The sequence below is a fragment of the Phascolarctos cinereus genome, unplaced genomic scaffold (genome assembly GCF_003287225.1).
Source record: "Phascolarctos cinereus isolate Bilbo 61053 unplaced genomic scaffold, phaCin_HiC Scaffold_3;HRSCAF=262, whole genome shotgun sequence".
Classification (NCBI taxonomy): Eukaryota; Metazoa; Chordata; class Mammalia; order Diprotodontia; family Phascolarctidae; genus Phascolarctos; species Phascolarctos cinereus.
Window position 1 is genome coordinate 233,862,989 of NW_027555736.1, and position 27,832 is coordinate 233,890,820.

General features: G+C 42.6%; 2 protein-coding genes across 2 annotated transcripts; both read right to left on the bottom strand.

Moving 5' to 3' along the window:
• Window positions 1–1,050: 1,050 nt before the first annotated feature.
• Window positions 1,051–27,803, bottom strand: SYNJ2BP (synaptojanin 2 binding protein). Its single transcript, XM_020986409.2, has 4 exons — window positions 27,712–27,803; window positions 17,164–17,300; window positions 4,461–4,556; window positions 1,051–1,743 (listed from the first exon to the last, which is right to left on the bottom strand). The coding sequence occupies exons 1-4, from the start codon at window positions 27,773–27,775 to the stop codon at window positions 1,603–1,605; spliced, it is 438 nt and encodes a 145-aa protein (XP_020842068.1). The 5' UTR covers window positions 27,776–27,803; the 3' UTR covers window positions 1,051–1,602.
• On the bottom strand, window positions 20,626–27,803 carry LOC110208383 (protein FAM50A). The gene is made up of 2 exons (XM_020986404.2): window positions 27,712–27,803; window positions 20,626–22,254 (listed from the first exon to the last, which is right to left on the bottom strand). Exon 2 carries the CDS (start codon window positions 22,089–22,091, stop codon window positions 21,018–21,020), a length of 1,074 nt encoding a protein of 357 aa, XP_020842063.1. The 5' UTR covers window positions 22,092–22,254; window positions 27,712–27,803; the 3' UTR covers window positions 20,626–21,017.
• Window positions 27,804–27,832: the final 29 nt, after the last annotated feature.

Sequence of the window (27,832 nt, forward strand, 5' to 3'; positions counted from 1 at the left end):
CTCTGTGGGACAGAGCTGTAGGGGGCCTGAAGGAGAGCTATAGTCAGGCTGAGCTTCTGTCATAGCCATGGCTCTTAATAAATATGGGTGCATTAGAGGGAATCAATTTCCTGCAGACTTCTAACTTCTTTCGTAATCTGGTTGATGGGCATTAGTACACACCTAACAAAATTACATTACCTGCCCAGATGACTTTCTCTCATAGGAGATCATAGCATGATAAGGTCAATTTTTAGTAGCCAGCATCCAATTAGGTTAACTCTTAGAATTCAAAGACCTTTCTGTATTTGGATGTATTGGCTATAACAACGACATGAGACCCTGGAATTAAACACTGATGGAGCAGAGCATGGTAAACTGAACCAAGTGCTGTGTTTTCACCCAGTACATGCAAGTATCAAGCAAGATACGAGGAAGGAGAGAAAAGACCTGGGGAGAGGCCTCTTTCACCCCTTCCAAGTGTGAGGAATTTTTATCCAGAATCATCCTGGATTCTTCTAACAAAACTTGATCTCAACTTTCAGCTCCGCATTCACAAGGCCATCATCTGGGCTCAGGGCAGTCTCCAAACAGGCAACTGTGCAGCAAACAGGGTCTGGACACTCTGGGGGCCTGGACTCAAATTATATGGGGACCAGAAGAGTTTAGAGCAGAGGGTATTCAGTCACAGTTAGGGATACGGGAATGGGGAGAGACAAAAAACTACGGGAAAATTGGGGAAAGGAAGAAGGGTACATGTGGAGTTAGGGATGTTCTGTTGGGGAGGGAGATAGCTAATGTTTTACAAATCATAAAATTTTAAATGTAAGATCTTGGACTTTATTTTTGCAAAGATTTTTTAAGTGCCTATTTAAATGGGGGGGGAGTAGAGAACCTTTCCCACATGGCTACGATGCAAAAAATATTTTCCCTGAGAAATCTCGTTAGTCCCTTCAGCTTCATCCCTCCCTAGGCCCAGGCCCCTCCCATAGTGCTCTCTGATGGTGCAGGACTATATTTACATCTTCAATTAAGTGCAAGCCCTAGCATCAGGAACCTAGAAACCACAAAGTAGCTTTGTCTCTTTAATTTTCCATAAGGCATGTACTATCACATTTTTCAATGGTAAAAATGGCCTCCTCATTCTCTGTTGTTCAATGTAGGCACCTAGGTTTGCAGTGAGGAAGAAAGTGAGGACCACGAAGAGTTCCCAAGTAAAACCAATAAAGAGAGAAAAGCCCTTCTCTTTCTCTCAGTTCACACGAGTGGCCTTGAAACAGGCCAGGCAAGAGAAAAGGTATCATCCAGAGTGACTGGGTGGGCAGGGGACAAAGCCAAGGCTGAACTGCTGGTTACCCTAGTGAAATACACATCTCTCCCATCCCCAGCACCTCTCTCCTTTAGCTTGCCAACCAATTTCCCACTTCCCTCCACCCCTCATCGAACAATGACAACTTTTCAGCAGTCGGACAAGCCCTTCCCAACATCAGTCCAGAACAGAACAGTCCATTCATTCTCTTTAAATCATGTGGTGGCTCTGTACATAAGTGGATAGGTAGGTAGACAGAGAAAGGGAGAAAGTGAGATCTTCATCGAGGTGCACTGGAGGGAAACAAACTTTGATCACAGCCGCTGCCGATATCGCATGATGGCCCAGGCTGCTGCCACGGCAACAGCAAACAATGGCACCAGCACCATGGCAACCGGGATGCCACTCGGTTCCCCTTCCCCTCGATGACCCAAGGGCCCATTCTGCACCTGGACCTAAAAGAGAAAAAAGAATACTGATTTTGCATTAGCCGGTGTTTCAGAAACACTACCACCCAACAAAGATATGGCCATGAAGCCTAGGCATCATCAGGCAAAGGCAGGAGGGAAGGTTAATAACTGTTCAGTGTTATTTATGCTATTGACCTTGGAGAGAGAGACAGGGCAGGGTTTAGTTGGGAAGGCTCTCCATTGTCTTTGCTGAATACTGAAGGTGCTTGAGTCCCTCACAAGGTGCGATAAGCTTGTAGGGTGCTCAGAGAGCTTGAGGCTCTCAGACAATGATCATTCTGAAATCCTCCATGGAGTAGAGGGGAGACTAGCGAACTTATTTTCTTGCACACAGTGCTGATGTGAGAAACTGGTCAAATTCCAGATGGCTCTCTCCTTAGGAATCAAGAGTTTGGCCTTTCATGGCCTAAACTTCTCTTCCCCTAATTCTCAATTCTAGATGCACGAAAGTGAAAAAAATCCATATGATGCAAGCAAAATGGAGAATAAAATATAAAACGGACAATTCCTAAGCGTTCCTCTCCTAAATGGTGCTTTTAGGTTCTTTCTCCTGTAGCTGAGTGACCCTTTATATACATATAAAGATCCATATACAAGATACATGTCTTGCAAAAGATATGAAGCATTAAATATCCTAGTAGCAGTTATCATTGTCCCCCATGTCATTCTCCCTTCTTTGTCAAGGAGTCCAGTGCCTGGCTTATAGACTTCCTCTCCTCTCTCTTATACTAGAGGATTTTGATATACATGTTATCATCCCTCAAACACTAGAACATCCCAATTCCTCAACTCCCATGACCACATCTTTCCACCTCAACACAGAGAGCTGGTCACACCCTTGATCTCCCCCACCTCCCCCCACCCCAGTCTTCCATTTCAATTGAATCAATACCACCAAAGTCCATGTATCATATCATAATCTCCTATTTATTATTTCCTGTCTCCCTATTCTGTATTCCTCCTAAACCTATTCTTCATCTTCACTGGGAATTCCAAACCCTCCATTCCTCAAAAATCTTCCAAGCCATAAAACGTTGCTTTAACCTCACTTTCCTCCTTTCCTATTCTTGATTCTATAGTTAATAAATTCAGCTCTATATATCCTCTACTCTTAAATCCCTTGCGCCCAATCTTATACGAATTCTCAAATGACAACCTTGGATTGGTCTCACACCTACCTCATCCATTCTTTCTTACAAAAGTAGGAGAAATCATGTTAACTAAGCCAACCTGGTCTAAAACAAATTGATGTCATCTCAAATGGGCTTTTACAAGACAATCCTTTTACTCCTTCCCTAGCTGAGTCTTTATCCTACTCACCACAAAGGCTAATTCAAACCTCTTCTCAAATTTTCTACAGCCATTGCTTTTTGCTACCGTCTTTGCCGGGGACGTTGTCTCATCTTACTGAGAAAATAGAGACTCTTCCATACAGAGACTCCTCTGCATCCCCAGGCCCCTTGAAAACATCTTTCCTTCCCTCCTCCTCTAGTCTCTGATGAAGTCATGGCCTTCTCCTTGCTGAGGTCAATCCCTCTATGCATCCCATTTTCTCCTGTCTCCTCCAGCAGACTGCCCCCACAATCATCTCCTCTCTCTTTCTAACCTCTATCTCTTTCTATCTATTGTTTCCTTCCCAGAGGCCTAAAAACTAGGCCATGTTTCTCCCATCCTGAGAAAACCGTCACTGGACCCAATCATCCCCTCAAGATATCATCCTACATTTCTCCTCTCTTTCTCAGACAAATTCCTAGAAAAAGATGTCTCCATCCAGGGCCTCTACTTCTCCTCTCACTCACTTCATATTTAATAATCAGGCATTTATTAAGCTCTTAGTATAAGCCAGGCACCGTGCTAGGATAGAGTGCTGAAGTGAAGAAGATCTGAATTCAGACACTCTTTCAGATACTTCCTGGCTCTGTGACTCTAAGCAAATCACTTAATCTCTCTCATCCTCAGTGTCCTCATCTATAAAGTGAGGAGGTAGGACTTAACTTAGGCACAGCTAGACGGTGGATAAAATACCAGGCCTGGAGTCAGGAAAACTCCTCTTCCTAAGTTCAAATCTGACCTCAGACACTCACTAGCTGTGTGACCCTGGGTAAGTCACTTAACCTTGTTGGCCTCAGTTTCCTCATCTGTAAAATGATATGGAGAATGAAATGGCAAACCACTCCAGTATCTATGCCAAGAAGACCCCAAATGGGGTCACAAAGAGTCAGACGTGACTGAAAACAACTGAACAACACTAAAAAAGACCTCAAAAGTCCCTTCTAGTTCTAAATTGATGATTCTAAATTATCAACTCTTGGAAAACTGACTTCTAACTTCATTACTCAACTGAAATTACTCTCACCAAAGTCACCAATTATCTTTGAACCACCAAATATGATGGCTTTCAGGAGCTGCTCTCCATGGCTCCATGTTGGGAGAGGCTTTATATGTGGCTGAATCCAAAGAGCCAGAGCTTCTGTACCAAATGGCCCATCAAACATAATCACAGATTACAGACTATGCATTGGGGAATTTAAATTCCCGGAGGGCACATCAAAAACCCTCCTCCTTGCACTCCCCGCGATGACGCAGAGAAGATAACAGGAAAAGGAAAGGTATGAGACTAAGTCCACGGAATTCACATGCTTCCTCAGAAAGCCTGCTAAATGAAGGCTGCCTCCAGACACACAGAAGGAGGGGATGCCCACCCTATGTTGCACTTTGAGTGACACGGCATAGCCGGCATTTCGAAAGAGGTCCACGGCATCCTGATGCAGCAAATTCTTCAGGTCTTGACCGTTCACCTGCCACAAAGAGTAAGGAAGAAGGAGACAAGAATTAGAAGCAAAGCTCCAGTGTACCTACAAGCTGAGCATATGATGGGTCCTGAAAATACAGAATCCTAAAATATGAATTCTATGGCTAACTCAAAAATTAGACTGTAAGGAGGGTGGGAAATGAGCACAGAGTAAAGGGTGCATAGACTTATCAAGTCACCCCTCCACTCAAATATTTTCAATGGCTCCCTACTACATCCTGAGTAGAGACTGAACTCATTTTTTCATGCATTCAAGGCCTCTATGATCTGGCACTGCCTCATCTTTTCAGCCTTACTTAACTTTGCAGCCTGTTACTACCCTTCTTACACTGTACGCTCCTGTCAAACTGGGCTATTCTCTAACGTTTCGTGGGTCCTCCTGCCTCCATGCTTTTGCTCACACTGTTTCCAGTGCCTATTGTGCCTTCCTCTCTCCCTCTTCTCTTGCAGAATTCCTACCCAAAGCAAATGCCAGCTCTTCCATGATGCTTTCCCTGATCCACCTTGTCGATCAAGTTCTTTCTCCTTGGAGCTCACGCAGCACTCAGTTTTACACCTCTCCAGAGATGCTGTGTACCGTAGTTATGTGTTGATGTTTTATCCCATGACTGTCAAGATGTGGTGTGCTACAGTGGAAAGACCACCACCAGTGCTACCGGTGATACCAATGCAAAGCATAGATACCAAGACAGTGGCAAAGGTCTCACAGACACCGAATATTTAGAACAGCACTTTTTGTAGTGGCTGATAATCAGAAGCAAAGTGTGCACCCAACAAGTACAAAATGGCTGAACAAACTGTGTTATGTGATTGCAATGTAATATTACTGTGCTGTAAAAAATGACAAATATGAAGAATTCAGAGAAACTTGGGAAGACTTACAGGAAATGATGCAAACCAAAGTAAGCAGAACAGTTTACATGAAGGCCACAATAATCTAAGGGAAAACAACAATTAAACACTTTAGAACTCTGATCAGGACTAATGGTAAAGCATGCCTCCTGCTTCTCAGTTGGGAGGTGATGGACTATATGTGCCAAATGAGACAAACATTTTCAGCCATGGCCGATGTGTGGATCTGCTTTGTCCAACTATATTTACTTGTTACAAGGGAGGGCGGGGAGGGGGAGGTAATGATGGAGAAGTAATAGTGATGGAAAAGATGACAGAAAAGATGTTAAAAAAAAATAATGTAAGAACACTTTTTAAAAGGTGCAAGGAAAAAGCACACTGGACTAGGAGTGAGGAGGCCCAGTTTACAATCGCAGTTATGCCACCAACTAGCTCTCCGACCTTGGGCAATACATTTTACCTCTCTGTGTTAGGTTTCTTCATCTCTTCTTAGAATAAGGTTGTCCTAGAATAGGGAACCAGAGTCCCCAGATACCAGGAAGTCTTCGAACTTGGATGGAAGAAATACTAAATCTTTGCTTTCACTAGTATCTGATATTTAGCATTTCCTACAATTATTGAAAAAAATATTATTCTGAGAAGTGTTCCTAGTCTTCACCAGACTGCCAAAGGGGTTTATGATACAAAGAAAGGTCAACGACTCCTGGAACAATGGTCTCTAAGACCTTTCCAATTCTATGACTCTACCTCTCATCCCATTTATATACTTTCCATCTTTCACCCCAGGCCATCATGGCCCACAATGCTATCTCTGGTCCTAAGCTATATCTATCTCTCCTTTGAAACTCTCCTCCTCTATAAAGCCTTTCCAGGCAACCAATACAAGTTCTTGCCACTTCTTTCCACTTTCCACACACTTTTAGCATTTTGAACAAAATCCAAAGTGCTTATTAGCCCGGCACCTAAGGGATGAGCCTTAACTCCTCCCATTCACCTTCTACCCTGTCCCACCCCCTACCCCACACACATCTGGCTCTAATCCAGTATTATCTTACACACCTTTCCTTCACATACTCTAACCTCTCACCAAATGGAGTACTGACCATCCCCCAAACACATCTAACACTTTTTCATCTGTCTTTATGTATATCATTCCCTGTATTTGAAATGCTTTTCCCTCTCAATCTATACCTATTGACAACCCACCTGTTTTTCCAGGCTCAGCTCAAATGTCACCTTCTCCATAGTCTTCCTTAATCCTCCTGGACAGAAATAACTTCTCTCTCCATGCTCATTATAGGATCACAGATTAAGAGCTGGACTGGACCTTAAAGGCCACCTAGTTTAACTCCATCATTTTACAAACAAGAAAAGATTAAGTAACCTACCTAGAGTCACACAACTAACTAGTAATTAACTGGTAGAACCAGGATTTGAAACCAGGTCCTCTTAACTCCAAACCTGGCACAATGTCCACGGGACATGTCACTTCTTATGCACTTATAATTTGTGTCATCTTTACTGGTGCCCCTGTTTATTACCACCTCTAGTATTTAAAGATTCTTTAAATACAGGGACCACGTCTTAATTATTCCCTTATCCCCCACTAGGAAGTACTATAAACTGCACAAAACAGACACTTGGGAAGAATGACTTTTACATGTTCACAATGTTTACACTTCAAATGCAAACACTGTAATGTTTGCACTAAAGAAATGTTAAATTAAAGAAATGTTTATAATGTAAACATTCCTCTATGCCCAAAGGGCTATAAAACGGTACATACTCTTTGATCCACCAATACCCATACTAGGTCTGTATCCCAAAAAGATCATAAAAAATGGAAAAGGACCTACATGTACAAAAATATTTATAGCAGCTGGTTTTGTGGTGACAAAAAACTGGAAATTGAGAGAAAGCCCATCAATTGGGGAATGGCAGAACAAGTTGTGGTATATGAATGTAATGGAATACTACTGCTCTATAAAAAATGATGAGCAGGCAGATTTCAGAAAAACTTGGAAAGACTTACATAAAGCTTGTAAGCAGCTCTTGGGCAACTTGCAGCACACCAAAGGATTTCAGGCAGTCTGTGAAAAATCACCTACATTCTTCGGGGCCACCCGAAATCCCTGGCGGGCCGCAGGTTGTACAGACCTGACTGCACGTGAACTGATGCTAAGCGAAGTAAGCAGAGGCTGGAGAACACTGTACACAGTAACAGCAACATTGTGCAATGATCAATTATGATAGACTTAGCTCTTCTCAGCAATACAATGATCCAAGATAATTCTGAAAGATTTGTGACGGAAAATGCTACCCATGTTCAGAGAAAGAATTATGGAGTCTGAATGCAGATCAAAGCCTACTATTTTCATTTTTGGTTTTTTTTTGGTTTTTTTCTCTGGGGGTTTTCTCTTTTATTCTGATTCTTCTTTCACAACATGACTAATGTGGAAATATGGTTAACATGATTGTACACGTATAACCTATATCAGACTGCTTGCTGTCTTGGGGAGGGGAAAGAGAAGAAAGGGAGGGTGAAAAATTTGGAAGTCAGAATCTTACAAAAATGAATGTTGAAAACTATCTTTACATGTAACTGCAAAAAAAAAAAACTAAGTGCAAAAAAACCACAATGCAAACATTCCTTACAGCAATGTTTTCAGAGACTGACAAAAAAATAGGCTTTGAACCTGTGAAGGGTTATTATTGCAAGGAGTCCAGGAATCCATATTTGATATGTTAGCAAGCATATCTTCTGTAGACAGAATGAATAAATAATATGCTCCACATATATTTTTCCAAATTTTTTGTGATGAATAAAATGCCAGTTGACTAAAATTGTTGTTGAATTCATAGTAGCCTTCTGATATATTGGATTTTCTCAAACAAAAGATACTAAAAAGGTGTTCTACTTGATCAAGGAATTTAATATAGAGCATATTTTGCTTCAACTCTGGTTGTTATCCCCTTTCCTGCCTTAGTAAGCATAGTACAAGGAACATAACCAAACCTCTTTAATGACTGAGGATTTTAGGCTTGTGATTCATCCTAAATATGAACTCTTTCTATATGACACTCTATCAGTAGACAAAGAAGATATAATAGGAGGAAATGAATGTTACACTGACTTCAGGTCATAAATATCAGAAGTTTCATTTTTACTTAACAACTGAAAGTAATATAATTTTCTTGTCTTTTCATCAAAGGTGAGAGCAAGGGTGAAAAAAATTCTAGGAGGGCTTGCTGTATTCTAGGGAATTAAATTTTACCCCAATAGGGGTCTACGGGTTTGCAATCCAGCTGTCTTGGCTGTCGAGACAGTTTTACTTGGGTCTGAATCAGTTTCTCCTTTGAGGATATACACATAAACGATTGTACTATCTCCCGCTTTAGTTTCTAAGTTGAGTAGAACAGAGACGTCTTTGGTGTCTGCAGACAATGGGTGCTTCAGAGTACTTCATACTGTCACATGACCACATTTCACTACATAATTTCACTACATTCCACAATCTTGGAGTAATGCTGTAGCATGGTGTGAAATTGAGCAAACTAATGAGCTAGTCCCTCTGTGGTATTATTAGGCAAAAAGTTTTGTTAAAATGTAATAATCATCAATGTAATAAGTTCTGTCACTACTTTTCAATTGATAAAATACATGGAGATCACCTACAGGAGTGTGAGTCACCCAGTCCTTCTGGCAGGACCATAGGTAATCTATTCTGAGGAGACAAGAATCCAGTAGAGAGACTTCACAAGCTTCCTTAGTGACCTACTCCAATGTTACATAACTAAAAGACAGCAGGAGGGCATAATGAGCCAATTCCTAGGCCTGGAGTCAAGAAGACCTGAATCCTGCCTCTGACATCTACTACCTGGCAGGGGCAAATCACTTAACTTCCCGGGTCTCAATTTTCTAATGTGTAAAATGGGAATCATAATACTGTAGGCTCTTCCTCACCAGGTTGTGGTGAGTCTCAAATGAGATAACATACATACAGTTCCTTAAAGACTTTAACCTGACACAGAAACATCAGTTACTGTTATCATTATTGTTATTGTTAAAGTCCCAAATTCTTACTTATAGCTTCGAGCCCTTGGTATGTTTTTTAAACAAAGCACTCCTTTCTCTACTGGTAAAAACTCCTTTATGCTTAGAGTTGTTAAAATACAACAAGGCTTTAATCTTCTTAAAAGAATTAGACAGGATCTGGAAAGCTCACAAGAGCTTGCCCCATCAAAAAGGGTCATTTCTTCAGGATGGGGGTGGAGAGTGGGGTGAGGAGGCAGTCACTGAATAATAACAATTTTTACAATAGTCGTTGTTCCGGCCTCAGACACTTGACACTTACTAGCTGTGTGACCCTGGGCAAGTCATTTAACCCCAACTGCCTCACCAAAAAGCAAAAAATAAAATAATCATTGTTATTTGTGAACTGATCCAACCATTCTGGAGAGCAATTTGGAACTATACCAAAAGGGCTATAAAACGGTGCATACCCTTTGACCCAGCAATAGCACTTCTAGGGCTATATCCTAAAGAGATCATACAAATGGGAAAAGGACCCACATGTATAAAAATATTCATAGCAGCTCTTTTTGTGGTGGCAAAGAATTGGAAATTGAGAGGATGCCCATCAATTGGGGGATGGCTGAACAAGTTGTGGTATATGAATGTAATGGAATACTATTGTGCCATAAGAAATGATGAACAGGCTGACTTCAAAAAACCTGGAAAGACTTGTATGGTCTGATGCAGAGTGAAGTGAGCAGAAGCCGGAGAACACTGTACATAGTAACAGCAACACTGTGTGATGATCAACTATGACAGACTAAGCTCTTCTTAGCAATACAAAGATCCAAGATAATCCCAAAAGACTCATGATGGAAAATACTATCCACATCCAGAGAAAGAACTATGGAATGTGAATGCAGATCAAAGCCTATTTTCACTCTTTTTGTTTTTTATTCTATCTCTCTCTGTGTCTCTCTTTTGTTCTGATTCTTCTTTCACAACACGACTCATGTGGAAATGTTTAACATGATTGCACATGTATAACCTACATCAGATTGCTTGCTGTCTTGGGGGGAGGGAGGGAGAAAAATTTGAAACTCAAAATCTTATTAAAAAATAAATGTTGAAAACTATCTCTACATTTAATTGGAAAAAATAAAACACTATTTACAAAAAAATAAAAAGCAAATGAATAAAAAATGATTTTTTAAAAAAAGAAAATATTCATTATTCTAGGAGATAAGGGAGAACCATCATGTTGCCATTTAACTTTAGGATATGGAACTATAAGAAGTAGACATTACTTAGGAAAAATCGAAGAGGTAAAAGTTTAGCCCACAGGATGTCACTTCAAGATATCTTACTGAAGGGGCAGCTAGGTGGTGAAGTGGATAGAGCACCAGCACTGGAGTCAGGAGGACCTGAGTTCAAATATGGCCTCAGACACTTGACACTTACTAGCTGTGTGACCCTGGGCAAGTCACTTCACTCCACTGCCTAGCAAAAAAAAAAAAAGATACTGGAAGTCCATAACTGTATGCCAAGGATTAAAAGTTTTAGAAGCTCCAAAACACATAGCAAACAACCCCCCACAAAACAGCAAAATCTATTGGAGTGAAAAGGGCAGAGCTCATCAAAATAAGGAAGTAACTGAACAGAGAAGAGGGAAGCCCAAAAGGATTGAGAACAGACCACTAGATTTGGCAACTAGATCACTGGGAACTTTCCAGAAGGCAATTTCAGTTGAATGATGAGATTGGATCGCCAAGGGTTTAGAATCAAAGGAGAGGAAAGGAAATGGAGGCACTGATGTGTAAATGGCTTTGTCAAAGAGTTTTGCCATGAAGGGAAGGAGATAGAGGATGATAGATAGTAAGGACAGTGCTAGAATAGCAAGGATCAAGGGAGAGTTTTTTAAGGATAGGGGAGGCATGTAGGCGGTAAGGAAGGAGCCAACTGATTCAGAGAGATTATCAGTTGTGTTTTGGTTTTTGGTTTTGGTTTGGTTTTTTTTTTTAGGCAATTGGGGTTAAGTGACTTGCCTAGGATCATACAGCTAGTAAGTGAGTGTCAAGTGTTTGGTCTGAGGCCGGATTTGAACTCAGGTCTTCCTGGCTTCAGGGCTGGTGCTCTATCCACTGCGCCACCAGAGAGATTATAAGATAGTGAAAGAATAGGGATGACCGAAGATGGAATGGGATCACAAAGGGAATCGGATCATAGAGGGGTTTACTTTGGCAAAAGGGCCGCCCCTTCATGTGAGATGGGGTAAAAGAAGAGTTAGTAGGGGCAGCGAGGTGGCACAGCAGATAGAGCACTGGCCCTGGAGTCAGGAGGACCTGAGTTCAATTCCGGCCTCAGACACATAATATTTACCAGCTGTGTGACCCTGGGCAAGTCACTTAACCCCATTGCCTAGCCACAAAAAGAAGAAGAGTTAGTGAGGGGAAGACACTTGAGTGATGTGAGATAAGAAGGGGAGGAGCTCTCAGCAAATGGCCTCCATTTTTCCAGTGAAGTATGAACCAAGGTCCTCGGTTGAGAGGGGACGCCATGAGAAGCTGAAGGGGGGATGGAAGGTTTGAAAAAGGCACTCTGATGAGTGGAACAAGGAACTGAGTAGGAAGGTGTACAAGACTTGAATTGCTGCAGTGAGGGCCCAGATGACATTATATCGCAAATGTGTAATCGACCCAGGAAGCACGGACGGGTTTCATGATTTTATCCAGCTTTGCTCAGCACCTTGTGAATAGAAGCAAAGAAGGCAGAAAATGGGAATGATCCAAGTCTGGAGTTTGACGAAGCATGACTGACAAAAAGACAAGGGAATAAGGGACTCCACTATAGAGGACAGTCTAGGGTTGAAGTGATTCACTAAGGGGTCTGTCAAGATCAGGAAGGGAGGAGAGCAAAGCCAGTGCAATAGTGATGGCTTGGGAAAGAAGTGAGGACTAGACAGACTGGAAAATGAAGAACAAGGTTAGGAGTCGTAATGCATAAGGAAAGATGGCATGATAAAGTCTTACGATAAAGGAAATTTCAGAATTCACTAACAAGGAAGTGGAACACTTGTGAGTGACGGTAAGACCATGAGTATGACCATTTCTAGGTAGAGCTGAGGTGGAAGGAACAGATCACGAGAATTGAGCAGACCGAGGAACTAAAAAGTTGGAACGCTTGACGGAGCATGTTGATATCCTCCAGCTATGAGAGCAGGATTTTGGGTGAGTCAGGCTCTGAAGAGCCTAACTTGACGCCGGCACATAGCAAGCACTTAACAAGTATTGTTAACTGACTGACCATGCAAAACTTCTACTCGGGCAACATAAAAGCATTCTTCTCTTTCCTTGAAAGAGCACTGCAACGTCATCTCCTATTTGTAGACGTTCTCCAAGAGGCTCCTAGAAACACTCAGCATTTGTGTCTCTGAACTTCCTCTCGTGAAATAAAGGGTAGGCCTTCAAGGTTTCAAGGGATTATCCAGAGGTTAAACACTGGGTCACTAAACTGGGGGTGGGGGTGATAGAGAGAAACAAGGACACTGGTGTACTGAAGTCCGGCATACAAAGAGCTGTCTTGGTCAAAGTCCCAAAGCTAAGTAAGTTTCTGGCCCTGGAGACACGGAGTTAATCAAAAGACAGCTGAAGCATCAGCCTCTTCAAAAAGACATTCAATACCTGCCAAGACAAACCTAGAAACAATATGAACGCAATTACAAAACACTTTTCACACAAATAAAATCAGTTGTTCATGGGTAGGCCAAGCTAATATAATAAAAATGACCATTCTACCTAAATTAATTTACTTATTTTTATCATACCAATCAAACTACCAAAAATTATTTTATACAGCTAGAAAAAAATAACAAAATTCATCTGGAAGAACAAAAGGTCCATAATACCAAGGGAATTAATGAAAAGAAATGCAAGGGGAGGTAGCCTAGCCATACCAGATCTAAAACTGTATTATAAAGCAGCAATCATCAAAACTACTTAGTACTGGCTAAGAAATATAGAGTGATGGATCAGTGGAATAGGTTAAGTATACAAGACACAGTAGTCAATGACTATAGTAGTCTACTGTTTGATAAATCGAAAGACTCCAGCTTCTGGGATAAGGAATCACTATTTGACAAAAACTGCTGGGAAAACTGGAAAAGAGTATGGCAGAAACTAGGTGTAGACCAATATCTGACACCATATACCAAGATAAAGTCAAAATGGGTACACGACTTAGACAGAAAGGCTGATACTACAAGCAAACTGGAAGAGCAAGGAATAGTTTACCTGTCAGATTTATGGAGAACAGAAGAAGTTATGACCAAACAAGGGATAAGGAACATTATGAAATGCAAAACAGGTAAATTTTGATTGCATTAAATTAAAAAGGTTTTGCATAAAGAAAGCCAAAGCAACCAAGACTAGAAGGAAAGCAGAAAGCTGGGAAACAATGTTAACAGCCTGTGTCTCTGATAAAGGCCTCATTTCTAAAATATATAGAAAACGGAGTCAAATTTATAAGACTACAAGTCATTCCCCAATTGATAAATGGTCAAAGGACAGGAACAGGCAATTTTCAGATAAAGAAATTAAAGCTATCTATAGTCAAATAAAAAATGCTCTAATCACTATTGATTAGAGAAACGCAAATCAAAACAACTCTGAGGTACCACATTACACCTATCAGATTGGCTAACATGACAGAACAGGAAAATGAAAAATGCTGAAGACATGGGAAAACTGGAACACTAAAGCATTGTCAGTGAAGTTGTGAATTGATCCAACCATTCTGGAGATCAATTTGTAACTATGCCCAAAGGACTACAAAACTGTGCATACCCTTTGACCCAGCAATACCACTTCTAGGGCTGTGTCCCAAAGAGATCAGAAAAATGGAAAAAGGACCCACACGTACAAAAATATTGATAGCAGTTCTCACAGTGGTGGCAAAGAATTGGAAATTGAGGGGATGCCCATCAGTTGGAGAATGGCTGAACAAGTTGTGGTATATGAATGTAATGGAACACTATCATGCTATAAGAAATGATGAGCGGGAGGACGTCAGAAAAACCTGGAAAGACTTGTATGAACTGATGCAGAGTGAAATGAGGAGAACCAGGAGAACACTGTATACAGTAACAGCTACACTGTGTGATAACTAACTTTGATATACTTTTATCTTCTTAGCAATGCAAAGATCTAAGACAAGCCCAAAAGACTTATGATGGAAAATGCTATCCACATCCAGAAAAAGAACTATGGAGCCTGAATGCAGATCAAAACATATTATTTGCTCTTTATCTTTTTTTTTGTTTCTTCTTTCCTGTGGTTCCTCCCACTGATTCTAATTCTTCTTTACAACATGACTAATGTGAAAACAGGTTTACTAAGAATGTATATGTAGAGCCTATATCAAATTGCATTACCATTTTGGGGTTGGTGGAGGAAAGGGATGGGGAGAAAATCTGGAACTTAAATCTTATGGAAGTGAATGGTGAAAACTAAAAATAATTAAATTTTTAAAAACAAAACACAAAAAGTCATTCAGGTTAGTCAACTCTGACTATCAAACTCAACCTCAGTCCCTGAAAGAAGCAAACATGGAGTCTCTCTCTTTGCCCTTCTTTAGTATCAGTTGGAAGGTACTAGAGTCTTTGGGGGATGGGTGGGAGAAAGGGAAGGGAGATGGTTCCAGACCTGTGATTTCATGGGTGTCATACCTCTCTCCACTAATGCAAACAGGCAACATTTCTGTAACTTACAGAGAAAGATTTGCCTGGGACATTGAAAGGAAAAGGGTCTTGCCCACATTCACTCAGTAAGCATTTGTTAGAGCCAGAATATGAACTCAGACTTTCCTATCTCCAAGGGTGAACCTCTATCTACTACATCACACTGCCTCTTGGAATCTTGATACATATTAATCACCAATGAAATGAGATATTAGGAGTGACTGAAAAGAAAAAGAGAGAACTACAACAAAAAACAAGAAACCACTGGATTGCAGCTAAGGCAAAATTCTAAACGTCCTGGACTCCTTTGTAGAGTTCTCTATAGTCTTCATTATTTCTATTAGGTCTTTCATACTACTTCCAAGCCATGGCTTCCCCATTCCAACTCCTTGTAGGGATTGTTTTTAGCTCTCCAAGACTTTGCCCCATTGCTTCTCCTAGAGAGAAGAGAGGTAGCTCTGGGTCAGTCTTTCAGCCTCCTCAAGTTCTTCACCTGTGAAGCGAAAGGGCTGAACTAGGAACTGTGAGCTGCCTTCCACTTCTAGATCTCTGATCTGGTGAACTGAAGGGCCTGTCCTATGATCCATTCCACATTCCTCTTCAGTCTATTTCAGGTCTTTAAACCTCCCTTTGCTGTTGCACAGTCAATTAGTCACGTCCAACTCATTTGGGGTTTTCTTGGCAAAGAAATGGAAGTGGTTTGCCATTTCCTTCTTCAGCTCATTTTACAGATGAAGAAACTGAGGCAATTGGGATTGGGTGACTTGCCCAGGGTCACAAAGCTAGTAAGTATCTGAGGCCAGATTTGAACTCAGATCATCCTGACTACAGAGCCAGCACTGAATTCACTGCATCACTTAGCTGCCCTTAAGACCACCCTACTAATTATTATTATTATTACGTCCACTTTTCCTATCAGATATGTGTATATTGATAGTTATCTATCCTGAGCATAGCCTGAAAACAAAGAAAGAAAATGTGAACACTATTTTCTCCAGTCCTCCCTATACATCTATATGTTTGTATATGTGGGTGTATATACACACAGATACACACGCACACATATATACATACACATACACATACATCTGTATACACATATATCAGAGCAATGACCATGACTAGCCTGAAGGACCAAGTGTTTTCTGTTTCATTTTCAGTAGCTATGGAAATTCACTTACTGACAGTCTGATTCCTTTAAGGCCCATTACTAATTTTTTCAGGGCCTCTGCTAACTACATAATTCTTACCAACAATTCTACATATCCTATTTTTGCATTTCATAGTGTCATGGTTGGGGTCCTACCTAAGTACCTAAGAACAGGTTCTGCAGCTGAAAAAGTAACTAACTCCAAAAGCTACACAGAAAAAGGGCCTCAGGTAAGACACAAATCTAATGATAAGGGGGCAACCACCAAAGTAGGATCAAAGTATTGGGATCTCAACTACTAAAAGGGAAGCAGTGTCAGAGCAGAAAAAACCTTGTAGTATGAGGCTAGAGTCCTGGATTCTTTGCCATTTTGACTGAAACTCTTTTATCTACTCTCCCTTCCTACATCTTGCTTATTAGCTGTATTGACCACCGGCAAATCACTTAACCTGTTTGCCCCAGATAATTGGGTCAATAATACTCGACTTAAAAAAAAAAAAAAGGACCCCCACCTTACTTGTTTAAAGACAAGGATTGGGGGCAGCAAGGTGGCGCAGTGGATAGAGCACCAGCCCTGAAGTCAGGAGGACCCGAGTTCATATCCAGCCTCAGACCAAACACTTGACACTTACTAGCTGTGTGACCCTGGGCAAGTCACTTAACCCCAACTGCCTAACCAAAAAAAAAAGAATAAATAAAGACAAGGGTTAAACTAGATGATATCGAGGACTCTTAAGGTCAGTTCTATGATGTGTTTCCAGCAGAAAGAATTCTTCTAAAAAAAGAGATAGGGTGTTAAGGCTTAGGAGACAGAGGACGTGAAGGTGAAAACCAGTTCTCACCGAGAGGATCTTATCACCCTCCTGGAGCCGCCCATCCTGGGCCGCAGCCCCATCCTCTTTGATTCGGCTGACGTAGATGCCAGTGTCATTGGATACATACTGTTGATCTGTCCCTCCAACGATGTTGAAGCCCAGCCCTGAGAAAATCACAAGGGAATGGAGGGGAGAGGGGGGTGGAGAGAGAGGGGATTGAAAGAGATAGGAAGAGAGAGACAGCACGACACAGAAAGAGAGAAATGAGAATGTCAAACAACATAGACGTAGACTAGGCAAACAGACGAAACGGGGTTGGGGTGGTATTCCCATAAAATCAAGCCAGTGGCTCCCAGAGTTATCTACCTGGACCAGGCCAGGAAGAAAATGTGTTCAAATGGATTGGCCAGAGGTTTCAGGAAAGGATCCCTGGTTCCTTTACGTAAATTGAACCAAGAATTAGCGCTAATTTCTGCAGGACTGAAGACCTGCTCTCCATTTTTGATGACTCTGGCAACATCAAGAAGGCAGGAGCTCAAAGCCCAGACTCTTCACCCATTATGTTCTTTACAGTGGGGAATGAAGTGAGCAGAACCAGGAGAAGAATTTATACTATAAAATAAAAATGATAAAAATGAATAATTTTGAGAATTTTCATAAATGGATAAAGAAATGAACAGAACAATTTATACAATAACAACACTATAAACAAACAATTTTAAAAGCTGTAAGAACTATGAGCCATACAATGACCATTCATGATTCTACAGGACCAATGATAAACATGGCACCTATGACAGAGGAATGACAGGTCTGGGGAAGAATGAGACATATCTATACCTATCTATCTATCTATCTATCTATCTATCTATCTATCTACCTATCTATCTATCTATATATATATATATACATATATTTATTTATTTATTTATTTATTTATATATTTTTTGTATAGCCATTGGGGGTAATTTTTTTGTTTGACTATTCATATGTCTTGTAAAAATGTTTTTTTTTTCCTTTCCTTTTTTTCCACAGAGGTTTGGCAGGGAGATAAAATAGATTTCTGTTCATTTGAAAAAAAAATAGAAAGGTAGAAGAGATGCAACAAAGGTGATATGTTGCAAATACTTTCAGGTGATTTTACTATATTTTTAGTTCTACTTTATTTTACATTTTTATGAGACTTCTCACAAAGTGAGAATAATCTGTAAATGTATATAATGCAAAAACAAAAAACATAATTAAAACTAAAAGTGAAAAAAAGTTATTCAATGGGGTAGAAAAAAAGTCCTTTTAGCCCATTACTAAGTGAATTGCTTGACTGCTTAGGGTTCAACATATCTATGTGATCCTGGACTTTCCCTCTCTCCTCTATACAAACATATGCCTTTTTTACCCTGTAACTATATAATCAAAGCATCTCTAGAAGAACATATCAATCAATTGCCCACAGATATTCCTGTAAGTTCCTTACCAAACACCCTGCTGGGCCCCTACTTTCTTCATCAAGATGTAACCTTATCTTGCTTTCTGCATCTGTATCCTCAAGCACCGTGCTTGACATGTAGAAAGCACTTCATTTTTTGATTCATCCACTCATTATTGACTACCAAGAGAAGCTGAGTGTCCTCACTTTGGCTAACAGGGAAGGCTCTTTATAATGTGGCACCACCTGTTCAGCCTTATCTCACACAGGTCCGAACAGTCAAACTCACTGTGCTCCTTACACTTCCCATAGCATCCCATCTCCATGCCATCCAGGAGTGATGTTTAGGCCATCTTTTATCCTGGGAATGCCCTCTCTAACATATTTGCCTATGGAATTCTACCCAACTTTAAGGCCCAGTCCAAATGCCTGAAGCTTCTCCCAATACCCCAGCCCAGTCCCAGGCAGTAGTAATCTTTTCTTCTTCAGGCCCTACCTAGGCCTTGGTTCACACCGTGTGTGTGTGTGTGTGTGTGTGTGTGTGTGTGTGTGTGTGTGTGTGTGTGTGTGTGTGTGTCGGTGTGTGTGTGTGTGTCTGTGTGTCTGTGTGGCAGAGGCTCTGCCTTTATGTAATCCTTGGATCTATCCCCTGCACCTACTATGGTGCTCTACGCACAGAAGGTTCTTAATAAATGTTTACTAAAATGCCCCTTTGGAAACCCTCTCCTTGTCAGATTTCTTTTGGTGGGGAAAACAACCCTACTCAAACTCTTCTGTCCTTGCCTATACCGATGATTCTCAAAGGATCAGCTGCAGCCCACTGGTAACCTATAAATGTCACAGAAAAATAGGAAGTTATAATTGGAAAGGACCTTAGAAATCATTCCCTCTACTTCTGTAGATGAAAAAAAGCAAGACCTGGGAGAAGAAAGTAGTAAAGGTAGAGAGAACCCCACCAGGAAAGGCAGTGAGCAAACAGACCAGAAGTTAACCAAAGGCTTGAGTAGGGGGATTGCAAGCCAGCATCATCTCTATTAATCGGGTTCTTGAAGCCAAGCCCCACCCCTGACCTGTGTCCCCCAATATTACTCTGCAGGGAATCAGGACCCAGCTACGCACACCTCAAGCACTGGAAGCCCCAGGAGGAGAGAAGGTCAGCTCAGCATCCTCCACATCCCTACTGACCAACTGCCAGCAAAAGGCAAAGGAACTCAGGAGCCCTAGGAGTGGCAGCATCACACAGACCACCTGCCCTGCCTCTAGTCCAGCCATCATCCAGGGAAACAACTCCTGTGGAGAAGGGGCCAGCCATCTCCACCATCTGCCAACTGCCACTCACAGGGCAGCAAATAGGGAGGACAGGCACAGCAGCGCTCCGGTCTAGCTCACGGTAGAGCTGGGACTGGCCCAGTCATTCTAGAAAGCAATTTGGAAGTTACTAAGCCATGCATACCCTTTAACCCAGCGATACTCCTTGTAGGTATATACTCCAAAATGATCAAAGAAAAAGGATACAAACCCATATATAGAAAACTATTTACTTTCTGTTGTAGTAAGAATTTAGAAATAAAGTGGCCGGTCATTATTTGGGGAATGGCTGAATAAATTACAGTTTATGATGGCAATGGAATAGTACTGTACTGGAAAAAATGCCAGAAGAGACAGATTCAAAGAAACCTAAAGACCTGCATAAATGAACAGGTACACAATGAAGTGAGCAGGAACCATGAGAACAATTCATACAATGACTACAACACTATAAAGAAAAAAAATTCCCAAAGATTTAAGAACTCTTACTACTATGACTACCAACCACAATTCCTAAAGACTGATGATAAAAGGGCGCTAAAGGTGTAGAATGAAATATGTTTACAGACATGGGCAATGGATGGCTTTGTTTTGTAGGACTATGCTTATTTGTCATAACGGAAGGGCTGGTTTTTTAGGGGGAAGGGAGAAGAATTGGGGGAATAAGTGGGACTAGTGCTGGTGATGTAAAAAAAATTTCAATGAAACACTTTTAAATGAACAAAAGAGAACAGAAGGAACTCAGGGAGACATGGTTTAAGCAGGACAGTTTTGGAATTAATTTGCATTTATTATATATTTTTTTCCATGCAAAAGTTTATTTATCCTAAGATGAGAAACATGTAAATAACGGTAGAATTAGGAGTAGAAATCCAGGAACCAATTCTGCCACAGTCCCACCCAGTCTGTGCCAGTCCCAGGGTCTGCTTCTCAGTGGGATGTGCGGACCTAGGGGACCAGATACATGTAGAAAACCAGGGGGAAGGGTGAAGCCCCACAACGAGGGAGGGAAGGAGAGAGGATGAAGGAAGGATGTCAGCTGCTAATTCTGTCAGGCCTCACAAAGAAAGAAAGAATGTATGGGTGGGTAGGTGGGGACGGAGGAGAGGTGAGGTGACAAAGATCACGGGCTGTCTTTCACAGGTGCTCAACGGATGGTGTACTTGTCCCACTTTTTCTCTGGGTCATAGGGCTCCCAGCGGCTGGCTGGGAAAATATGCTTGTTCTTCTCATACCAACTCCTCAGCACCACCTTTCCCGCATGTGACTCATCCTTCTCTACCGTGGCATCACTGAGCAGCCGAACATCATCATGGACGTCAAAGTTAAAGAGTGGGCCACTCTTCCCTCTGGCTTTGGTGACGATGAAGTCATAGAAGCTGTGATGGTGAGGTATGATCAGATCCTCTTTGATGTACATGAGCTGCTCCACTCCCGCTGACCTCAGCTCACTAAAGTCTTTCCGCAGGATTTCCAGGGCCTTCTGCAGGAACTGCTGCATCGTGTTCCCCTTCTTCATCTTCACGGTCCTTCGGTGCCCAGAGCCATCCCAGTAACTAAACGTGATTTCAATTTCTTCACTCTTGATCTTCTCCTGCTTGGCCTCCCATTCCTGCCGAAGCTCTTCTCGGAGCCTATTTTCCTCTTCCTCTCGGTCACGGTCAGGAAGAAAGCTTGTGTCCACATCTGGGTTCTTTCCCAATTTTCTCTTCTTTGAAGGGACTGCTTCTCCACTCAGACTGCTGACTCTCTGAAGGCAGGAGCCATGCCTCTTCTTGCTCATGTCTACACTGCCTTCCCCTTGTAGATTGTCCTCATCCGCATCTTCCTCTTCCTCCTCATCCTCATCCAAGGTGAAGGACAGGCTAGAGATCTTGCGCTTCTCTTCCTTCTTGCGTTCTTTTTCTCGCAGTTTCTCTAGCTTTAGTTGAAGTTCTTTGGATTGCTCCTTTTTGGCCAGCTGCTTCTCCCGCTCCTTCACCAGCGCTTCCTGCTTGGCCTTCATGTCGTTCAGGGTCACCAGACCCACAGTGCTGGACTTGAGCTCAGCCTCTACCGCGTCATAGTGAGCCGAGAATTTCTTGTCGATGTTGGACTTCACGATGTTCTCCTCGGTGATGCGCTGCTTCATCTGCTCCATTTGCTCCCGCTGCTTCTCCCGCTTCTTCATTAGATGCATGGCGCGGCCCGCCTCACTGGCGGCACCCTTGTACTGAGCCATGGCAGTTGCAGAAGGTGGCACCCCGGGCCAGGCGACTGAGGAAGAACTTATATACTTTCAAAAAACAAGAGATACAGATCAGAGATTCACAGTTTCATATACGATCCTCCTCTTTCGATTCTTCTATATGTAAATGTTCATGTCTGTTGATAGTTGTCAAGTTCTGGATAACAAAAAGTTAAAATTAAAACCCTGAAAAAAAGATCTGTACCCAGATTAGACCACAAGGGCACCTTGTTAACTATATGGCTAATGAAGGGGGGAAAAAAAAAGACAAAACTGTCCCAGAATAATGACCTTTAAAATACAAATGACCTAAAAATATGAATGCTAATTGGACATCAGGAGAACTGGGTTCTAGTTCCAGCTCTGCCACTAACTTAATATATGACTTTAAGGATGTCACTTCGATTTTGAGGGTCTGCTTCTTCATCTGGAAAGTGAGAGGGTTGGACTGGATGATCTTCAAAATTCTCTGATTCAAAATGTTCCTCAAATTCCTTTTTCTGCCTCATTTCCTTTTTTTCCCAACCCCTTGAGCTTCCAACACTAACCTTTCATTAAGTTTATGTGTTTGGAACAATATGGCTTGCAACATTACTTGTAGAAGGAAAAACCGCTTGTAGAGCTCCCTAAATTACCAGGATGTCTATAATTGTGATGACCAATGAAGTCCGTGTGCCAAGGGGCTCTTTATGGTACATAACCTGAGGGACTTGAAGACCTTTCTTGTAAGAAAGGCTACACTTCACCCAAGTTCAGATCTCAGGTTTTCCACTCACTAGCAGCTTTGCCTTACGCAAGACAGGATCTCTCTGAACTTCAGTTCCCTATTTATAAAATGAAGAGGTTGGATGATATGATCTCTATGAATATGCCCAGCAGAGATGCTCATGCCAAAGACAACATTCTATATGGTCTTTGACCTGCCTCCAACTGGCAAACAGGCTCTCCTCCCCCATCACAGGGCTAAAAGTTTGCCCCTGCTAAACCACAGTTTTCTCATCACACCCTAACTGGGACTGGGTGTCACACCTCTCAGAAGCCATGTCTATGATGAATCAGCACCACCCTAGGAAGGCAGAAGACACTAGTTCAGTGGTTTTTTGGAACTAGACTCCAGCAAGACTTATTTGATAAAGACTGCTTCTGGACAGTTCTCATTGACCCTCTCCAAACCTTACTTATTCCGTTTCTGCCACAGAGTTACCCAAATCTTGAGGTCCCGGTCCCCTCAGAGAGTGCCATACACTCTGGGGAAATGACCCAGGAACCTTTCTTTGGGTTGGTCTCCTTTTCCTGAGGATGATTGGGACAACTCCTTCCCACAAATAGCCTGGGGACCAGGGATGCTATTGTTGGAAAGTACCTGGCTCTAATCATCTGAGGGAGGTCTCTGTATAACTGTAATGAACCAATAAGCATTTACTGTGTGTCTACTGTGTGCCAGAAGCTTATAACGAAAAAGACAAAATAAGTCCTAGCCTCCAAGAAGCTTACAATTTAATGGAGGAGATAGCATGCAAACAATTATGTACAAACAAGATGTGTTCAGGATAAATTCGAGGAAATTAACAGAGGGAAGGCACTAGTTTTAGGAGGAATCAGGAAAAACCTTTCACTTAAAGTGGGATTTTGGCTGAGACCTGAATAAAGCCAGGAGGTAAAGACAAAGGAGAGAATTCCAGAAATGGAAGACAGCCAATGAAAATGAACAAAACAAAACAAATAAAGGATCCTGGCTGACTCAGTAGCAATCCTGAATCCTTGGATGACAATAAGAGTTCTTAATCAGACCTCATGGGAAAAGGGGCAGCCTCTCAGCAAAGGGCTCTAAATGGGCAAAGATTTGGTATCACCCCCTCCCCCCAAAATAAACAAAGCTCCCAAGAATGAGGAGGTCCTGGCTGGTGGACTTGGGAACACTGAGAGGATGTAGGTACAGGATGTGTCTTGATATGGACTGTGGCCCAAGGATGGGCTGCATTCCAGAAGTTAGGTTAACTATACCTACAGTATTCCCTGACTCCCCTAGGCTAGACCTTTAAAAAAAGGAAATGAAGTTGATGAAGCCTTGATGAAGCCACTGCTATTGATTTTGTTTCTGTGATCAGCTCCCCCATGGATCTACTTACTATCCTGGTGACTTTAGAAACAAAAACAACTCCCCATAAGCCACGACTCCCTTACGTGTTTTCTCTCCCTACTGGAATGTGAGCTTGTTGAGGAAATGAATCATCTCATTTTTGTATGTGGATCCTCTGCATTTAATCACAGTGCTTGGCACACAGTAAGTGCTTAATGGATTAGTTTTCATTCATCAATAACTCCTTTTCTGTTCATGCAGTGAGCAGATAGAGTATTGGGCCTTGATCAGGAAGACCAGAGTTCAAATTTGGCTTCCAACACTAACTAGCTGTGTGACCCTGGGCAAGTCACTGAACTTCTGTCTGCCTCAGTTTCCTCAACTGTAAAATGGGGATAATAATAGCATCTACCTCCCAGAGTTGTTGTGAGAATCAAATGGGGTAATATTTGTAAAGCGCTTAGCATAGTACCTGGCACAAAATAGGTGCTATATCAATGCTTATTCTCTTATTCATTCTCTCCTCTCCAAAGGGCAACTCGAATCTGGATCCCCTGAGCCCTAGTGTTCTTGCAAGCTGACTCACTTAATTCTGCCTCCCGTAGCTCCACTATTCATCTACCCACATATCCTGAATACCACATTTTCCCTACATAGGATTCAATAAGAGGGAAGAAAAATTTTAAAAGGAAAAACAAAAACGAAGGAATTCTTTGAACAATCGATATCCCAAATGTAAAGTCTGGAAAAACCTGAGGAGCCCATATGTTGTGCTATACTAGAGACTAAATGGATTAAATCCCCACAAGTGATCAGCTAGGAATTATTCACTAACGGACAGGAGACTTGGTGTAATGCAGAAGGAAAAGTTTCCCACACATTGTCTACTCTCATCTTTGACTTAATCTGCCTCATTCCACACACATACACACCCCTCAATTACTCATTTCCCCTCTGCATCCATTGGGAACTGATTCAGGAAATGAGCACAAAGAGAGGGGAGTCAGGAGCCCTGATTTTTTTTGTCCCATCTACGCCAAGAACTTGCTGTGTGACCTTGAGCTAGTCACATTTCCCTGGACCTCAACTTCCTTATCTCTAAAACAGACAAATCGGATGAGATGATATCTAAGGTCTCTTTCCAGTTCAAAAATTAATATTAGTTTGTGACACCTGGCTCAAGATCAAGCTGGAATAGACTCACTGCTATAACCAGGTCACTGCTGATAGTTACCTGTAAAATCAACTTCGAACTTTCAGCAAAGTCTCTGGGGCTAGTCTTCTATCACTACCCAACCCAGGTCCCTTTTTTTTTTCTCTCTTACAAATCCCAATTCCACCCATTCCTTCTACCTTTTCATCTCTTATTATTCTTTTTCCTTACCTATGCCTATTCCCTTTGCCTAGGCCTTCTGGTGTCATTGCTTAGCTACTCTATGGGTACTGAGGGCTAAAAATTCTATAAATTCACTCTAGACATCCATTCCCATCCTCCTAGAGCAATGGTCTCCAAAGTGGGGGCTGTGGCTGGACTCCAAAAAGTATGGGATCAGCTGATGAGAGGGGTTGATCACATTCCACACTTCTCCCAGAGTAAGTTATGGGGCTTATTTCCAACACAATCACATCTGCCCCTACCCCCACACACTCCTATCTGCCCCCTCACTCCTCTCCAACCTCCCCAATTCTGAGCCCCGCATAGGTCCCTCTGGGAAGTTATCATCTAACCACCCAGAACCCATAGCAGCAAGTATTCAGGTGCTACTGCAAAGTTCTCACCACTACTCCACTCCACCAGCCTATCCATCCTCTGTCCCTAAGTGGCCTGGGCAGAAATCACTAGGGAAGGATTATCGCATCCTTCCAAGTCACCTTTGTGTCTTGTTCCAATCTTCACTCTCCCTCACTCGACTGATCTTATCAGTTGGTAAGTCTTGTCATTTTTACCTCTACATTTCTCTTAATAAAACTACCAGCTTAGTTGAAGCACTCTTCACCTCTAGACTGGATTATTGAAATAATTTCCTAGTTGGTCTCTCCTCACTGAATCTATCTTCCACACAGTTACCCAATAATTTTCCTCAACTCAGTAAGTTCCAGTGGCTCCCTAATGACTCTGGGACCATATATTATTTCATCTTTATCTTGCCCCTTTAAAATTTATATTTTTATGCAAGTTTGATAATATAAATAATTTTTAGTACTGCAGGACATGCATATAATTTATAAATAAACATACATATATTGGGAGTGCATGCTTAATTTTTTCTTTATGGACAGCATTGTGCAATCCAAAAAGTCTAGAGACCACTGTCCTAGAGAACCAATATCTTAATTTTTTTTTTCCTGAAAGGGGTGTGCAAATAAAAAAAAAAATCTAGAGATCACTGTCCTAAAGAACCAATCCCTTCAGGATAAGGAGAACATACAACTCTCAACCTCAACTACAAGTTCGTTAGACAGGTGCAGGGCCTTGCTTGCTTTCTAATTAAAAATATAAAACTCTACTATTTGGAGATGCACGCAAACAAGTAGGAAACGGCACCTTAAATAAAGGCATAAGAGTCCAGATGTACTGTATGCAAAGCAATTTAGGGACAGGCACTAGCCACCACCCAACTTCCTCTGTCCCTGGGATACTACTCAGAAGAGGTGCTGGCTAAGCTGCTGACTGAGAATGGGGCTGGCTGCTGCATGGGGTCTCTGTTCAGCGTTTTCCATCAACACCCCGGACTACGCAGGTTAAAGCGACTGGTCACACCCCCCACTAGAGCCCCTCCGAGAAGCGGGAGTGCAGGGGAGCGCAGGGTGAGGCCGTGCGTGAAGGACGGGCAGGTGGCCTTGCTGAGAAGCGCCAACCAAGGGCCCGGAGCCAGCCAGCTCGCAGTCCCAGCCCCACCGCCCGATCAGCGAGCGACCTTGGGCGGATCACCTCCCCGGGCAAGCGGCTTCCTCGTCTGGCCTGGGTGATCTCCGAGAGCGCCCTGGGCCGCTGCCAACCTTGCTAAGGGCTGGGCGGATCGACTGATGGATCCAATCGCCCTACAGACTGTCAAGTAGGACTCTTTAAAAAACAAACCAAAAAAAAGGATTTCTACAAGGGGACGCATGAATTTTCATGCTAGATTCCGGAGAATCTCGGTAACGGAGATTTTTAAAAATAAAAACGAAACGCTGTGGAAGACAAGGGCCCGAGCGGCCCAGGGGCGTTACACAGGGAGCAGGCCCCCCCCCTTTAATCTTCCCCCTCCCGGAGCCGCTGTGACGCGCCAGGCTTGCGGCCAGGAGCGGCCAGCAGAGGCCGGGGGCTCCTCCGCCCAGGGTGGACACGAGGCCACCGGCAGATCCCCCTCCGCGAGGGGAAGGGAAGGGGCTACACTGACGGAGGCCCCCGGCCCAGCCGGGAAGAGGCGGGGGAGTGCGGGCTCGGGCGGGGGACCCCCCCGCGGCGTGGCGGGGAGCACGAGGCTGCACCGCCCCTCCCCCCCAGCTCTTGCCCCCCTCCCCCACCCCATCCCCAGCTCCCGCCAGTACCTGAGGGTCCCCTAAAAAGGTTGATCTCTTCTTCCGTGACCAGATACTCCACTCTTCCGTTCATGCTTTACCCAGGGCCCAGGGCTCTCCACCCCCCGACCGGATTCACCCCCCCGTCGCG

What these genes read in the sequence shown, in the direction of transcription:
- LOC110208383 (XM_020986404.2), bottom strand. Translation starts at nt 22,091, where the DNA reads ATGGCTCAGTACAAGGGTGCCGCCAGTGAGGCGGGCCGCGCCATGCAT.
- SYNJ2BP (XM_020986409.2), bottom strand. Translation starts at nt 27,775, where the DNA reads ATGAACGGAAGAGTGGAGTATCTGGTCACGGAAGAAGAGATCAACCTT. An exon ending in CCTTTTTAGGGGACCCTCAG is followed by an intron (nt 17,301 to 27,711) that starts GTACTGGCGGGA and finishes TGATTTTCTCAG; the next exon opens with GGCTGGGCTTCAACATCGTT. An exon ending in CACTCAAAGTGCAACATAGG is followed by an intron (nt 1,744 to 4,460) that starts GTGGGCATCCCC and finishes TTTCTCTTTTAG; the next exon opens with GTCCAGGTGCAGAATGGGCC.